The sequence below is a fragment of the Streptopelia decaocto genome (assembly GCF_964273445.1).
Source record: "Streptopelia decaocto genome assembly, chromosome: 3".
NCBI lineage: Eukaryota > Metazoa > Chordata > Aves > Columbiformes > Columbidae > Streptopelia > Streptopelia decaocto.
The window spans coordinates 70,090,939-70,107,999 of NC_138656.1; the positions used below are offsets into that span (position 1 = coordinate 70,090,939).

General features: G+C 37.0%; 1 protein-coding gene across 1 annotated transcript in view; it reads right to left on the minus strand.

Moving 5' to 3' along the window:
* LOC309438129 (dermatan-sulfate epimerase-like) overlaps positions 1–17,061 on the minus strand; it is a 186,778-nt gene that overhangs the window by 91,106 nt on the left and 78,611 nt on the right. The window contains 2 exon segments of the mRNA XM_082049077.1: positions 1,962–2,059; positions 4,914–5,088. Of these exon segments, the coding sequence (XP_081905203.1) occupies positions 1,962–2,059; positions 4,914–5,088 (273 nt within the window).

Consider the following 17,061-nt stretch of genomic DNA (forward strand, 5'->3'; position numbering starts at 1 on the left):
CTTGTTATCTATGGTGACTGGGTTAAACTGTCAGTGTCTACCCTGAAGCTTTATGTTTGTTGTGAGAAACACAGAGGGAGGGCAGCAAAAGAAACATTCTAAAAGTATATGTTATTATTTTGGGCATTTTCTCATACAATTACTCCTATTTTAATGGTTTAAACTTCACGCAGTTTTAAACAAGCTCTTCACTACTTCAAAACATGTCTCTAAAAACCTGTCCTATATGCATAATTCTTTGCTTTGAATGTTCTGGTTGGTCTTTCAGAAGAAACCACTTACTTTAAATTGAATACAAATACACTAGAAAAAAAATCCACTCACAGGTTAGTAGTTTCAGCAAATTATTTATCTGATCATTGTTTTAGTTCTGTTTGTGTTCCTTATCTATTTAGATAGTGAAGTCTCCATAACATAAACTACATTGTGTTCTGTATTAATACGGTTTTCATGTAATGAGTGACCAACCCTCATTTGAGCCTCTTTGCAATGCCAAAATACAAAGTGAATGAAAACCAGCAAGTCTGTAAGAGGACTCCAGGGAATGCTGCTCCTGTTTGAACGCATGAGAAAGGAACAGCTTCAGGAAAATTGGTACTTACAATCTAATAAGGTGATTAAGCTACACGGTATTCTCAATGGAGACAGTAATTTCAAGTCTTCTCCCTCTGTCTGCTCTTGTTTGCACAAAAAAAGCCTTGTCAAAGGGTCTGGGAGATTTTTGGCTGTCTATTAAATTTACGTAAGCTGGGCAAGAGATTCCAAAGTTGCTGGCTGGATTACTGACAGAGGGACACAGCAGGATTTCCTTAGGAAGTCAGGCTAATCAGATTGTTTAAAAAATATCTGAAGTGAAAAAGTGAATTACATTTTATTTTCAATTTGCATTATATGAAACTAAATAAAATGTTTGCAGAACTGAGCCTTTCTCACCTTGCCTCCTCCCCCCTTACTTTCATATAAATAGTTTCAATTTCCCTTTTGAGCTTATTTTTCTTCAAATTGTCAACTTGGCAGTTTCCTATTTAAACTAATATTTTAAAAATCACATTTACTTATTTTCCTACATAAATCTGTGAAACATTTAAACGCAGTTTTAATATATATTTCCACTGCTGATTTTAGTTTTACTGTAAAAGTTCCACAGGCAAAATTTCTTTTGGGTTGGAACAGCTGACTTTCCTGTCATAAAATACTAAAATACAGTTCAATATATGCTGACATGATATTTTGGATATAAGATTAATTTTCAGGTAACAATCATAAAAGTATTTACTAAAATATGGAAAAATAACTGTCTTCAGCCATATTACTATTGTTATTTGCAGTTCGATGAACTCCTATAAACCTCTTTTGTTACAGCCTTAATTACTTAATGGACAACACTGCCAAACATTTCAGATTGTTTTAGTTATATTAAGTGAGTACAGGGGCACTTCCTTCACACCTACTCTGTCATTATGTCGCCAAAGTACACACATTTAATAATGTCAAATTTCCATCATAAATAATATCCTTCAGCTTTGCAATTTTATTTGTACTGTTGTTTGAATTTCCTCTAAATTCTTGAAATATTTCTGCTATGCTTTTTCCCAGAACTAAATTTCATTTACTGTGTACGACCTTGTCAGCACAATAAAGAAAAGGATTCATTAATCCTTTTTCATTAATGATGCAATATTTAAGCCCAAATGCCATTTTTAATTACTGACACAGCTCTGCCTTTCCATTGTCCTCAGAAGTGTGATTCTTAATTTCTCAGTGCTTCTCAGTCTGAAGATAATTTTTTACTATTATCTGTGGAAGAGTCTTGTATAGAGTCTATTTTTCTTCCCAGTGCTAGATTTTCAAAATATGTTGTCCAGTTCTCCCATTCTCAGTCCTCTTATTTATCTTACCCTAACTTATTTTTTTTTTGATAGGGGTAAGTAGATGAGAAAGGAGTCATGACTGCAACTTACCAAGAGTTCGGAAAGGTCTTTGGTTTGGGGTATGGGAGAAGAAACCAGGTTTCAAAGCATTTGTGATCACAACATCAAAATACTCTTCAAAATCATTCCTAGAAAGCAAAGGAAATTGAATTAGTTAAACTAATGAATTAGCTAAGATGCCACTAAATACTCTTTAAGACTTAAGAAAACAGTAAAACCTTCTTCTGTCACTTTTTTTAATTTTTGTGGTGCTAGTTCAATGTCACTACTGCCCTTCTTTTCCTGAGACTGTCAAAACTGAGAAGACAACTGGCTGAGAACACACAGTGCTGGACATTCAGGATCAATCCTGATTTGTAAAAAGATGTTCCTTGGTCCAGGGAGTTTTTAAATCTCAGGAGAACATGTTACAGATTATGTAATTTAATCTCAGATGGCAGCATATGCATAGACAAGTATAGAAAGATGTAAATGAGGGAGTTCCTTTATAAAGCAGAATATATGAAATCAAGTGATGGGGTAGGAAGTAACTGAAGACACTTAAACCCAGGTGCTTATATAGTTGGTATCTGTACAGTATGTATGCATAGGCCTAATGGGTGTCTAAGATGACTCTCTAGAGATCTAATTAATGCAGCCAATGAAATCTACATACCCTAAAGCTGAAATGTCATTTTGTTAGTTGAACTCTCTCTTCAGACTTGACTGGCTGCTCTGACTAAATCCCTGTTGGTTACAGGGAGGTTAAACATGTGACTCACAAATAAACACCTACCAAGTATGAGTCTTACTCTGCCAGCCAAATCGCACCACTGAATTCAGACTTTTCAAAGATCATTAGCTCCGTAAGAATACAGATTGATATCTGAACTGTGGAAACCTCATCAATTTAAATGAGATTGAATGTTTAAGCATGGTATGTAAGTGGGACTTATTTATATTTATCTATTTTTAAGAGACCTGTATACAAGTCAGTAACATTACAAAGCAAATGGGAAAAACAGGCAACCTTGGGGAACATTCATGCCACCTGTCCTACCATGAGGTGGGCTATTTCTGGAAGTGCCAATTATTCCTACTCTAGCAAGGGTCTTCATTATTTTAAGGAATCTAACCTCACTTGTTGTATCATCAGGCTGAGAACCATAGCAAAAAATAATAACAATAATGCCTACTGACAAGTGTTGAGGTTACTAAAATATATAATTAGACAAGTGTTGTTTAAAGAGTGCTTTTTTAAAGTATTATTTTTATTATTTATTATTTATAAGGTTAACAGTTACAAGGTAAGGATATTAGGAGTAAGAGGCTAAAACTTCACGCACATCTCAGCTTGTCATCTTTATCCTTACTTTTTTTTTTTTCATGCAATATTGTACGGTTCTGAACTCCTCAGTATCATATTGATTAACTGAAAGAAGTAGGGAAATAAATTAGTAAAGGACTACATAGACATAATTCGTAAGGGCTTATGTAAAGAATAAAATGCAGTTAGCCTGGTCAAATTAAAAGCAGAGGTAACAGGTGTGAAGCTAGGCTACATTCCAGTATTGCAAAAGCAACATGGGTGTGCAGAGTCTTATTTTTTGATACAAGAGGCATAGAATACACAAAAGCAATAAAAATGTTTAGAATTTTTTTCAGGAAAAAATACTTCAGTAACACCTAGTGGACAGTGGACTACTCAGTTCTCCAGAAGATGTCTTGTAAGCTACATTGCATGAGTCACTGGAAAACATGATTGTAATCAACACTGTAGAAAATCCTACACATGTGGAAAGAGAGAGTAATCCAGTATCCTTCTAGCAGAACATCTCTTTTCTGTCTTTTGAAAGGCAACCACCCCCCTCTCCTACCTTGCTTACTGTCTTCCAGCTGGATCTCTACAGCTGCCTTAAACAGCTGAAACATTATTCACCAAGGAAAAGAAAGCCAAAATCATTGCATGTGGCCAAGAATTTAGTTTTATACCAAATTTTCATTCAGAAAATAACTAGGCAGACCTACACAAAAGAGTTAATTCACAGGCATCTTACTCATAAGGAGAATTGCTTTTTGTGAGGTGGTAAGATTTTCCCCTCAAATAGCAAACATAATGTTCATGCAAGGCAGCAAGAACTGGCACAGCAGATGCTCCATTTAGCATTTAGCAGAGAGTACAAAAGAGAAGTGATACTGGCAGGACTGGTTTTGGAAGGCAGCTCTGTTTTTCACCGTACCCATGCTTTTCTTACTGCATTGCTGTATTTACTCTGCTGTTCCCACGTGTATCCAGATAGCTAAGGTTGCTTCACACTGCCCTACTTTGTTTCTAGCCATTTGCATCACTGATTCATTTGCTTCTAGGGATGTAAGTGATGGTTCTGCTGAATTTCACTGAATTTGACTTGACCAGTCATGTTCTTAACATTACAGCTAAAAATAGCTGTGTGATCAGCAACTACAAATCACAACCAGTTTCCAAGTGCAATGAACTACCTGTTTTGCCTTTTCTCCTGTGACCTGTAAATGCACATTTCTCATGCACAACCATCTCTTGGAAACCACCATTGGGAAGAAGCATTTGTGAGCTCTTCCATGCAGATCTGCTGCAAGGAAATGAAATATTACTACCACTTGCACTCACGATTGGAGAAGTACAGAAAGGAAGTGGCTTGAATAAGACAGTCCAGGAAAAAAATTATGATAAAATTGGGATTCAGTTGATGTACTGGGTGTTGGCCCAAAAAATATACCCTGTCACCTTCAATCCCATCATGATGCCCAGAAAAGATGCAGGATATAAGTGCCCTGTGGGTCAGATACAGTCCATGGGCTCATTGATGGATGACTTCGCCTGGAGTGCCCTGTGACACTCTACTAGAGAGAGGCCCACCTGAAACCTCAGATCCAAATAACTCACAACACATAAAGAAACTCAATTTCCATCTTATCTACAGTTGTTGTCTGGCAGATATAATTTGAAATGAACATTGCACTTACCCAATAGTATGTTCACACAGGAGCCTGCAATAGTCACTGTGGGAACTAGTAATTAATAGCAGAATCTTCCCAGCACTCTTCAGTTGTTTCAGCCACTTTTTTACAGACTCAGGACATCTTTGTAAATATTTGTCTGGGTTATTTTTCACTTCTGGGAAATACATCCCACAGTCTTCTAAAAAATTAAAACATAATTATGTATTATCCAATCCTGCTCACAAACCACTTAATCCACACAACAAATATCCTTTTATGTGCAAACAATACAAAATTAAAAAGGCGAAGAAAAGTTTAAATTTTTCCCTGGGTTGTAACTCAATATAAAGCAAAAAACCAGTCAAACTAAGAGGATACATTGTAGCAGAAATAAGTTTGTATGACTTTTTAATTATGGAATTTTCATAGTTATTTTGTTTGATGTTCTTTTGCTCATAACACAAAATGATACATAAATTACAGATTATAGTCTTACACAACAAATAATTACTTCCTGTTGCTTTTGCTCAATTTTTGGACACTTAATTCGTGATTTTAAAATGGGTTTAAAGTTTAGAAAATGGTAAAGGACCTGAATTTCCCAAGAACATCTGTTCAGTTACTTCTGACAGTTTAGGTGAGCATTGTCTGATGAATAACGTCCACTTTAATATTTTTGCCTTTTTCACAACTAGCACTTCATCTATGAAAGGCTGACAAGACAAATTGGCAAAGACTCACAGGTATGTGGAATACTAGGAATGAATGCAAAAAACCCCCCTCAAATCCAGCTTCAATAATGCTCTTTGGCCGAATATAACATACACACTTTGCTGAATACAAAATACGCTCTTGGAATGCAAGATTTTAAAAAGTGTGCAATAACGCTAAGTTGGCAGTAAATGGTACCTATCCATTAAAGTCACCAATAAATATCTACCTTGATAGAATGCATAGCTGCTTTACCAAGACATCAAATCAACATTAAACTTACCTTTTTATCATTTCCTTGATCTATGACTACATAATTCCTCTGTGCTCAAACCCTCTATAACCAAAAATGTCCAGCTAGTTAAAGGTCTAAGAAGAAATATAATAATTGTAGAGACAGAAGTGATACCAAGCATTTGGCTCTCAGTCTGCGTCTGTTATAGGATAATGAACATCCTCATACAAGATTATTTTTCTTCCAGCATTTGTTCTATATGCAACTGTCTGTGGTCAGCTTTGCTGAATGATTTAATAAATCCCAGACATTACTTAGCCTTCTGGTATGTTAGTAATGCTATTCTCTAGTTTTAAAAAGTAAGATTTAAACCACTTGAGCTTTAGCTATTTAATGAAAGAGAACATGTATGTTTGAAACAGTATCAAAGAAAGACTGAAATGATGCTGGGTGCTAAACATAAAACTATTTCATAAATTACACATTCAAACATCTACAGATGGAGGGAAAAATGTCTCCCAAAGGAAGTTCTGAATTGGCTGTTATCACTGCAGCTAGACAGGAGGCAAAAATGTCTTATTCTGTACTGTGACTTTACAGATTTCTTCCCAAAAGCTACAGAGTGAGTTACTATATCTGAGGAAAGCCTCTCAAACAAAGGCTCCCAACTCATAACCAAGTCACTATTCCAGCTCTTCGTAGTATTTAGGTCAGGCTGTGTAACAGCCTGTGCCAGGGGAATAGGAGCGTGTTCCTGCAGCCAGCATTACGGAACGCCATGACATTTGCCTTGAGAACTAGCCAAGACCAATGATTTTTTTTTTTGATTAAATGAAGCAGATTTATGAAATAAGTTTCCCTGTAGTGTTTTCCCCTCCTCTTTTCTGGGGGTGAATATTGTTTGAGATGAGCAATATATTAATAGTTTTAGGAGCAGAAACTGAATAATTTTTTTCAGTATTGTCATTGGTAATGATATTCCATATGCTATGCTATGACAATTTTTCTTCGTTGTTTTGGAAAAGGCACAACATTACCTGAGAATGAAGTGGGACACAAACAAAGCAGGCTTGGCATTAGCTCTCACAGGTTCAAACAATTAAAAGAAAGATGGCAAAGTTCATTTAGATATACAGTGATCACACTGTTATGCTAAGGTAAAAAGATCTATTTCATGTGAACTTTACTGTTGGGCACTGTTTGTTTTTCTTTCTTTATTAAATGTCTTTCGCCCTCCATAACCTTTCTTTGATGTGAAACTAATTTAAATTTAATCAACACTGTCTTCTTTGTCCACACTCTGTGCAGTATCTGCTATGTGATAAACCTATGATATTTGGCCTTTGAGTTACATCTGCATTGGAAAAGGTCAGCAACTCTAGATTCAACATATAAGCTGAAAGAGAGTCTTATTCTAGTTTTCTATCCAGACCCTGAAGCTCAACTGTTAATTGCAGACAAGCAATAAATCAGTTCTTGACATCAGGATGTGAAGTTTGCCTCTGGGCTGTTTGCCATATCAGGCAGAGGTACCTCAGAAGAACCCTCATTAAAGCATACTGTACTGTAATTAGGCCGACATGGCCCAGGAAAGTAGTTTTTAACTTAATTCCTCACATACTATTGCATCTGGTGAAAGTAGTTTGGTTGAATATATACTCACACCTGTAAAGGAGTTTAACCACCAAAGCTTGTAAGATTTTATTGAAAGACAAACAAAATAAAAGCTGAAAAACTTGCTCTTTATATCAGAGCAAGAGCGAATGTTGAGAAGGACAGCAGAGCCACAGGCACCTTGTTGGCAAAAAGAGTTGTGAAAGTTTTAGCATGTAATGGAGAAATAGTATCAAGTCAACCCTTTGCAATCAAATGGAATGATTTGACAGTGAGAAATGAAGCATTTTTTTTCAGAATATATATTACCATTATGCCATATGCTGTACTTTTGTTTATCTAAAGCAGAAAAGACATACAAACAATAAGAAAACTCTACAGAGAAAAGAGTCAGTGGGAAATAAAAAAAGAACTAATTTTACCAGACCCAACAGAGGAAAGGAGAAAGTCAGTTAATGATATTAAGATATTATGCATCTGTCACACAGCTCTGTTCTTGAAAAAGAAAAAAGCAATTCTCCAGACAAACACTGTTCTTGAGAAATACGAAATGTCTCTAGCCTGCAGTACCTTCCTCATAATACTTATGGGCCATCCAAATTTCTAAATACTCTTAAAAATGGAACTACAGGCACTCTTTAGAGAGGTTTTGTTGGTCCACAAATTAAGTATAACAAAATGGGGACTGGTGGTCACCACCAGATCTACGACTGATAGGTTGCTATCTGTACACTGCCTAAAATAAAATCTCTATTTTTTTCTCTTTCTCTTTTATGAACATCACTTATCATATGGCTATATGGACATCGATGTGTGTACCCACAAATCAGTGAAAGCAAAACAACAAATAAAATGTACCAACTTCACCTTGAATGTCTTTCTTATTGTTTTCAGTTATCTGCATGCATGCCAAAGCCTACACTAGCACCCTCTGGCTCTTTGGCAGTGTAAACACTTTCTGAAAATAGGAGAAAAATGGAAAGAAGATGACCACGACAATCAACATATTTACCCCCTGTGATTGTATGAGAAAACTTAATCCAATGATGTGGAACAAGAAAGCAAACATCTAAGTGTTTTGTGCACAGCTGTGTCATTTATTACATGTATGTTACCATGGAGCAAATGCAGGTTTTCGATTTTCCATTCTTGCTATTAAACAACTTGGAGTTTATCTGAACGCTGGGATAGTGAATTAGCAACTAGCCTTTATAAGAGATTATTATATAATCATTTTCCATATACACTTTCAAAAATAATAATTGCCTTTGCAGTCTATTAATTATTCCTTCAGCAAATATATTTCATTTTAAGCAGAGGACAGAAATATAAGCAATTAAAATCATTTGTCTAGAACTGCCACATACTGAAGTCCTGACAGAGCCTTTTATCAGATCTATGTCCTGTTGTATTTTCAAAGCAATATAATTTTCTCTATGTGTGTTTTATCAGAGGTCCCTTTAGTGTCTAGTTTGGGGTTTGTTTTTTCTTGTCTCATCTGACATTATAATTTGATCAAGATGTTCTTTGCATCATCTTGCCTTACAGTTTAATTGCTTGTAATGCAGCTGTGATAGCAAGTGTGATGGAAATTATGTATAGCTGGAAACGCAGAACTCCCAGACCAAGCTCAGAAAGAGCCTGTACAATGCTTGCCATGACTGGCAGAAGTCCTCCAGCACAAAAAATAATCCAGTCTTTAATCCAACCGCCCTCCTCTACTACAGTCTCAATTGCTTTAATTACTTTATTGAAGTATGCAGTTTGATGTTCTAATATTATACCTCCATTTGGGGAAAAAACAATTGTGGATTTCTCTTGTGCTCTTTATTACACCACTTCTCCTTGGCAGGGTCAGTTCACACCCCACTGGCTCTGGACTCCTCTGGATTCAGTGTCTGTGGATCTGCACTGCCAGGACACAGCAGTTTTCATCCCTAAAGTGTTATTTGGATTATAAAAAAGGCAAATGTTCAAGAGACATGTTTCTGGCAAGGTTTCAGTCCAGAACTATAACAGAGAAACACAGTGTCTCTTTTTAGTATTGTCACTGCTTCTAAGGGGCACCTACTGGATTGAATTAAAAAGAATTTAACCACTATTTATACGATTTAGCTAAGCAGAGAGGTATGAGGCTAAAAAAATCCCTGGAATTCAGCCAAGAAAAATAAACTTTCAGCTGCCAATTTGTAGCCTGTATTTAGTGTCTTTACCAACTAACTGTATCTTACAATGAAAGCAGTATTTGGGAATGTGACTTTTCTCTCTTTTGAATTCAAAGGCAACTTGATGGCTTAGCCATCAATACCCATAGTCAAGTTCTCTGCAGCTCTGACATGAGTAAGAAATTATATTTCTTCCCTATTTTTGAATGCAGGCTGGTAGGTAACAGCTATTAATTTGATGAATAGAGCAGAGCTGAAATAAAGTGTTACTATCAACAATGATGCAGACAACTATATTCACTCTATATTGCTTTCCACTGTAGTCTTGCAGCAGTTCAGGTTTTTAGAATGAACAGAGACAGACAGCTCTTTGACCATTGTTGTTGTCCTCTTCTCTTGTCTAAATAAACCTATCCAATGAATATGAGCATTCAACAGAAAAGCAAGGAAAATACCTTCATTACAGAAGATTTTGCAAAAGAATTTACATTTCATCTAGTTGAAGCAAGTAGAGAAGAAAGGGGGTGATGGTTAAAATTACATTAGACAAGTCATCTTTCATTTCCTTTCATTTAAGCTCAAGTGTATATTCCAGTAGGAGCAGCAGAAGCAAAACGAGACACAGAGGGAAGGAAATGTTAACATAAAGCAAGATAAGAAAGTAGAGTGAAGCATGAAGTAGGGATGACCGGGCAAAATACGGTTACATTCTGGAGGGCTGGGTTGACACAGATATCAGGAACAGGGAGCAGCAGGAAGAGATAAATCATCCCGCTCCTTCCCCAGGAGATAAAGATGTTTAAAAACAGAACAAAAGGATGAGAGTCCAGGAAGATAGGAGGTTAGGAAGAGGCAAATGTCATAAGAGCAAAAAAGAAGTGTGACGGATGTAAAATATGTATTTTTATGTTTTCTGCAATTGTCTCAATTCCTTACAGTGCAGTTTCTTAACAGACCAAACCATTAAGGATCTCGGTCCAGTTCACGCAGGAAGAATAGTAGCTATTTACAACTCTTAGTTAACTAGGAGCAGACATGAAAAGAGGACAATGAATTTGGAGAAAAAGGGTATTTTAGTATTATGATACCAAATCTTTTGTTCTCACCTGAAAGAAAAGAGAAAAGCAGATTTTCTGGGAGGACAGAAGGGAAAAAAAGGAGTATGGGTGGGTTGGCCAGTGAGACCAGAAATTCAGAATGACACCTTGATGAGTTGCTGCGTGTCACGAGGCTGAACTTGGCAACATGATGAACCTCTGCTTGTCACAGCTAAGAATTAGCTTGTGCGCCTTTATATATGAGTGGTGCCTACAAAGCAGAGTATCTTTCAAGCTACTCTTGGATGTATAAGTGGAATAAAATGGTAAAGAAAAGGGCAAAAATGACAGAAAACCGACAGAAGAGAGGAGCTAAGAAATATGCACAGAAATGACAAATAGACCAGTATAAAGAATAAGTTGTTCTACTAAAAAGAATATGTTGTTCTACTAATAATTTCTACTAATAAGTTCTACTAATAGTGCATCCCTATACATAGGGAAGATATATCAGTGTGTCAAATCAAAGACAAAGCTTTTCCTCCCATGTTCCCGGAAAAGTAAGGATTTCTATGATCACAAAGTAAATGCTTTGCATGTGGCACTTCAGTTTTGAACAGACTACTTATTACTAATGGAAATACAGGATCATCTGATGCTCCATTTGCCTCTTCTGCCTGTGTATCTGTTAAAGAAAACATATACAGCTCACCTAACATCAATCTTCTCAATATTTTTAGCAACATCCAGCTCTGGTCAGGCAGACATAGATCATGTTTTCTAAAATAATAAACTGTTTTCCAGTGATGACAACTCTATGTTCACCTTGATTAATTTTAAGGGGGTGACCATAAGGTAAGGATTCATGGTGGGCTAGGGAAAACATGACTACTCAGATTAATAGTGATTGCAGGGCTATATAAATATTTAATATACTGAATGAAACACTTCAGTAGAACACACACAAAACATCACCTCTGCAAATATTTCATGGGTCACTTCCTCCTCTACTCATTTTCTACTCCTGTGGCCTACAAGAAGCTTACAGCAAAAATTAAAATACTTTTGTAGCTAAAGATAGGTCTCAAACTAAAAGGAGGCTGAATGACTAGAAATTCTTTCAAGGAAGCCAAGAACAGCTGTTGTTTATTCTAGTCTGATATAACGAGGCAGGAACCACCACACTACCTCCCACTTTCATGTTTCTGAGGTGAGATTCCCACATCCAAGGTTGTCAGGAACAGCACAAGAGCTTTAGCTATATTTAAATGGAAGTCATAGTGTCAAAATTAGTGGCTATTGCTGCTCTGACATCTGAACATCATCCCCCCTCCTCACTATCTGAGTTCCACAGTGGACCGAAGTCCTACGATGGCCAGCCCAGAACCTCAAGGCTGCAGGTTTCAGGGTTAGTCCTAACCAAAGTCAGCTTTAAGGGGAGGCTGTATCTGTTCTTGAAAATATAACTTGTTAACTATTTCTTCCCAAAAGCCTTTCAAGCAAGCTTAAAAAAACTACCATTTCCTTATACTGCCCCCCCTTCCTATCTTAAAGAACAAACCCATTCAGTCTGCCCCTAACCTTCACTCTCTTACTTCCTAGTCCTGCCTCATCTCCCATCGCATCAGCAGTGTCCTGTCTGCAGAATGGTTAAGGCTTCTCGGAGTGCAATGCCACAGCCAGATGCTTGCATGATTTACCCCACGTAGAGTTATTCTTGCTTCTTGTTGAGGTCCATGGACACCAGAAGAGAAAGCCAGGTTATTTTCCCATGCTATCTGTTCTTGTTAGTGTTCCTAAATGGCTGAGAACAGCCCAGAGCAGTTCTACCTTGCTGATACAACTGCTCCCACTGCGAGAATCAGCCTGACTCCGCAACGCTTGCCCTGCCTCATCCCATGTGTACGGATCCCTTCTTTTAGAAAAGGGTAAGAACACAAATTAAGATGTCATAAGAAGTACATGGTATGTGGCAAAGTTTGCAGACTGATTTCATGAGGACTGCTAACACATGACATTTGTTAGAAAGGGGTCTGGATGTGGCTGGTTTGAATGACCTTCCATAGTCTTTTATACACAAAACTTGGAAACAGCATTTCTTTCCTTGTGTTTTCTTTTCCTTCTGGTTTTATGTAAATATTTACATCAACATAGCAATGTTTCCACAGCACACTACAAAGCAGGAAGGATGTACTTTGAAGGTAGGACAGGATCTGTTGCTATGTTTTGGAGGAAATTATTTCTTTCTTAAAATAATTCACTTGCTTGCTTTATAATATTGTGACAGTTTGCAGTGTAATAGATGAGATTTATCAAGGTGTATGAGATCAATTAATTTGTGATGACACTCTTGAAATCCACAGGCTCAGCACTAAACCTCTGCAGAATATACTACAATTTGTTGGACAAACATATTCAGTTAAATCAGTCTGATTCTCCAGAACTTCACAATCTATACTGCGATGTTTGAACATCTAAAGTGAATATTCTTCAGGTGGAAAAATATGTTTTGTTCCATGGTCAAGAATGTATTCTTATAGGATTCATGAAACACAATGTACCTACAATTGGAAGTAAAAGACAGAAAGGTGCTATTAGTGATTACTCTAAGCAACAACATCCACATATTTTTTCCTCCTGTTAAATATTTACATGGATGATTTATTTTATAAGTATTGCCTTGGTGTTAATATTTATAAGGAGACAACATATCAATAGGAAATTATCATAAATATTCTGGAAATCTCCATCTTCACCTACACTTGTATTCCTGAAACTACCAATCCTTACATATTAATTTGTCATACGAGCTTGCTCTTTGCCATAGAAGTATATTTGAAGTTATTCTTCCATATACATTATAACTATTTACACTGAACACCTTATTTTCCCAACAAAATTTGCATACTTAAATGCCTGTTAAACTCTACCTGGGGTCAACTCACACACCTTTAAAATACACCCCCAGTAAATACATCACAAAAAAAAATGCAAAACAATTTATGACAGAACGTAAAAACTATTTTCTTAAACTGAATGCAGCTAAAAATGTGGGAAATGGGATCTGTTCAGGATGCTGCTGTAGTCTAATAGAAATGCTGGAACTTAATTTGACAGGAAGTCAAATACTAGAGTACATTCTTATTTATACATCTGATGAGGCTTGAGTCCATGAGCGTGCATTAAGCATGTTGTCATGTTTGGTTTGGAAATGAAATGCATCATGAAGAAATAAAATACGTTCCATAGATATTTTATAATGACACACAGCTACAGGTTGCTGATAAACTAGAAGTCCTACTCTGCTGTACTGCTCCACCAAGAAGACATTGCAGGTCTTTTTTTGCACATCTTAAATAAAGATAGCTCAGTGGAGGAACTGAAACTCTTTTTGAAGCATTGAATGCACCAGCTACTTTAAGGTACTTGTTGAATTAAAGAGTGAAGTCAAAGTTCTCAGAAATACTTTACTGGAACCAGTAGCATCACGTACCTCTTACATATGCATATGTACATACTAACACTAACACAAACACAAATACAGATATATAGATGTATACACATTGTAAAGAAAAAGCATATTTTTTTCTTAAAACAAGAAATAATCTTAAAAAAATAAATCTGTCTTCCAAGGAACTGCACATTGACAAAAACAAATGCTGTTACTTTCAGTCTCTGGGTCTAGAGTTGCAGACTTTCCAAATAGGTACAGATGGACCAAGAGCTGTATGTAGACTCCAGTTTCACTTGCTACTTAACATTTCTGTGCAGATGCTACATTCACACTTCAACAACCACCTGATGGGCAATAGGGAACTGTAAGCAACAAGCAATCACAAGAATGGTGTAGGGGGAAGAACTATGTGTAAGATGAGGCATTTTAAATTGTAGCAGAAAAACATATCAGAAAATAAAAGCCAATACAGAAGAGTGTAAGAATAAGGGGGACTTGTCACTTTTCATCTTTATGATTATCCTCTATATCCAGAAAACTCAAAGTATGACTTGTGTGCTTTCTGTGATCTCATGAGTTTTCTAACTTATAAATAGCGCTAAATAACAACTACTTCTTCTGTAGGTGGCATACCACCTTCAGTTAAGCTTATTGTCATATTTTAGTACATAACACATACAACAAAAGTCTTACTCTTCTTGCCTAGGATCTCACACTGGCCATCCTGTTAATACAGCTCTCAAATCACATACTTTTCATGGCTCTGGCCTACAGAGCTTCATAAACCAGCTCCTGGATGAGACTGAGGAAGTTTATTTCCAGTCCCCACGTGTTCAAGAAATATTAACAGGAATATGTACCAAGAAAGCCCATTAGGGCTTTAGACCCAAAGAGCTTAAATGACGAAAAGAGAGTCAGGTTACATTTAGACACTGCAGTAAGACATAGTATAAAGGCATTCTTTTATCTCTAAGAAGTCAGCACAGTTGGAGGAAACAAAACCTACATGTACCCGTATTTGTTTGCCATATCAATAGTTCAGCGTAACGGCACTGGAGAGAGAGAGAGAGAGCAACCTTTCTGACTGGAAACCCACCCTTTCTGGTAGTATTTCTCCAGATGACATGTGGGTGATGCCATCTGATGATCAGGGCACCTTGCGTCCAGAGACCTTGCAGGAACATCACCCCCCAGCACCCTCAGCCCTGGGGAGCAGGGAGGAAGATGCCCTCGGGTGGGGAGCTGCACCATCAGCCCAAAGCACCACAGCCTGTTATCAAGAACCATCAAAACATATGCATCGAGAGGGCAAACCCCTGCCAGTTCTTAGGCTGTTCATTTCTTTCTTTTCTCTGTTTATTGGCCTCCATAAGAGCAGAAGAGCCTCAGGAAATCCCCTCCAATTTTTAAATAAAACTTTCAAATGACAGAACAGAACTGAAAAAAGGAGCACCACCAAAATGACCCCAAATGGCAATGATTCACAAACAGCAACCATCAGAGATCAGGATGCGGGTGTAGGGAAAGGATTAGTGGAAAAGACTGAGTGATTTGAGAGATTAAAGATAAATCTGAGAGAGAAATAATAACAGTTTTCAAACATGCAGAAAGCTTCTGCTTGGGGAAAAAAAGAAAAAAGGAATAATCTGTCCCCTGAGACCAAGGCCAATGAGTCAAGAAGCAGTGAGTTTACGCTTCTGCAGGCAAGTCTAGATTAAAAATAAGTTTCTAATTTTAAGGGTATTGACGCACTGGAAAAGCTGCCTAGGAAGCTGTATGATCTTGTAAGTGCAGATCTTTAAAAAAAGAAGTGAACACCTAACCCATCCCTTTTGTAGTGGTGTGCTAAATGGAAGAGATCTTCTACAGTTCCTAAGGTACTACGATTACATATTACAGATGAATATGCACCCCCATCTCCACCCATTGCTTTCATGAGTGATGCTGCTGTTTGTATTTATTCACCTCACCTATGGATAATGATACCTACAATTAAGTCAGAAACAAAATTTCCTTGTATGCAGTAAAAGGAATCAATTCAGCAAGGAGCAGCATCACAGCTTTTGACTTCTTGCTATTAATAACATGGTTTTCACCACTCTGAACAATACACAAACTAGAGATCTGACAACTTCACGGAAACAAAGCAGAGAGTGTTGATTTCATGCTACTTTCATTGCACACCACCCCTCTCCCATTTGCACCAGGTAAGTTGCCATAGGAAGACTGAGAGAGGAACATTCCATTCCTAATGCTGTTCTTTTGAGTACAAAGACCTGTATATTCTAATTATAGCACTATCAGCTTAAAAACAAAGAAAAAAAGGCTGCTTTCTATAAATTTAACACGATGTACAGTCTCCATTAAAAATGCTTTACAAATTGCACAACTAAATTACCTAATTCTACACAAAACCTGTGCATTGAGTTCATCAGTCTTTCAGGGAGGATGGAAAAGAAGAAATTTCGTCAATTTATACTTAAAGCGCTGTTGGAAAAGCCCTTGCTGGTCAGTCTGTCTACAATAATTTCACAGTTTAGAGCCCAGGGAAATCTGTATTTAAGATAATAATTCTTTTATCTCAAAGTTAGAATATTCTGCTTTAACATAATGCAGAGAAGGGCAAACAGATGAAAACTAAACTTGTAAATATCACTTAATGTAAAATAGATCCCAAAGGAATGGTGGCTAGCCCAGATTTATTCCAGGAGTGAGCATCAGGAGGAAAAAGGGTTTCTGTAAGCAGAATTGTGCAAGAAACAATTATTTTTAGCTCCTGAACTTCTCTGGGATGCCAGATACTCAGGATTAAACAGAATGTCTTAAAAGAAAAAGAAATAAGGGAGAAACACATGTGCACATGGACTGACAGTCACCTACTGCACACAATTCCATTTTGCAAGCTAGGCAGAAGTCCTGTCTCTGCCTTGCTGGAACATGGCTCCAGTCAGCTGCT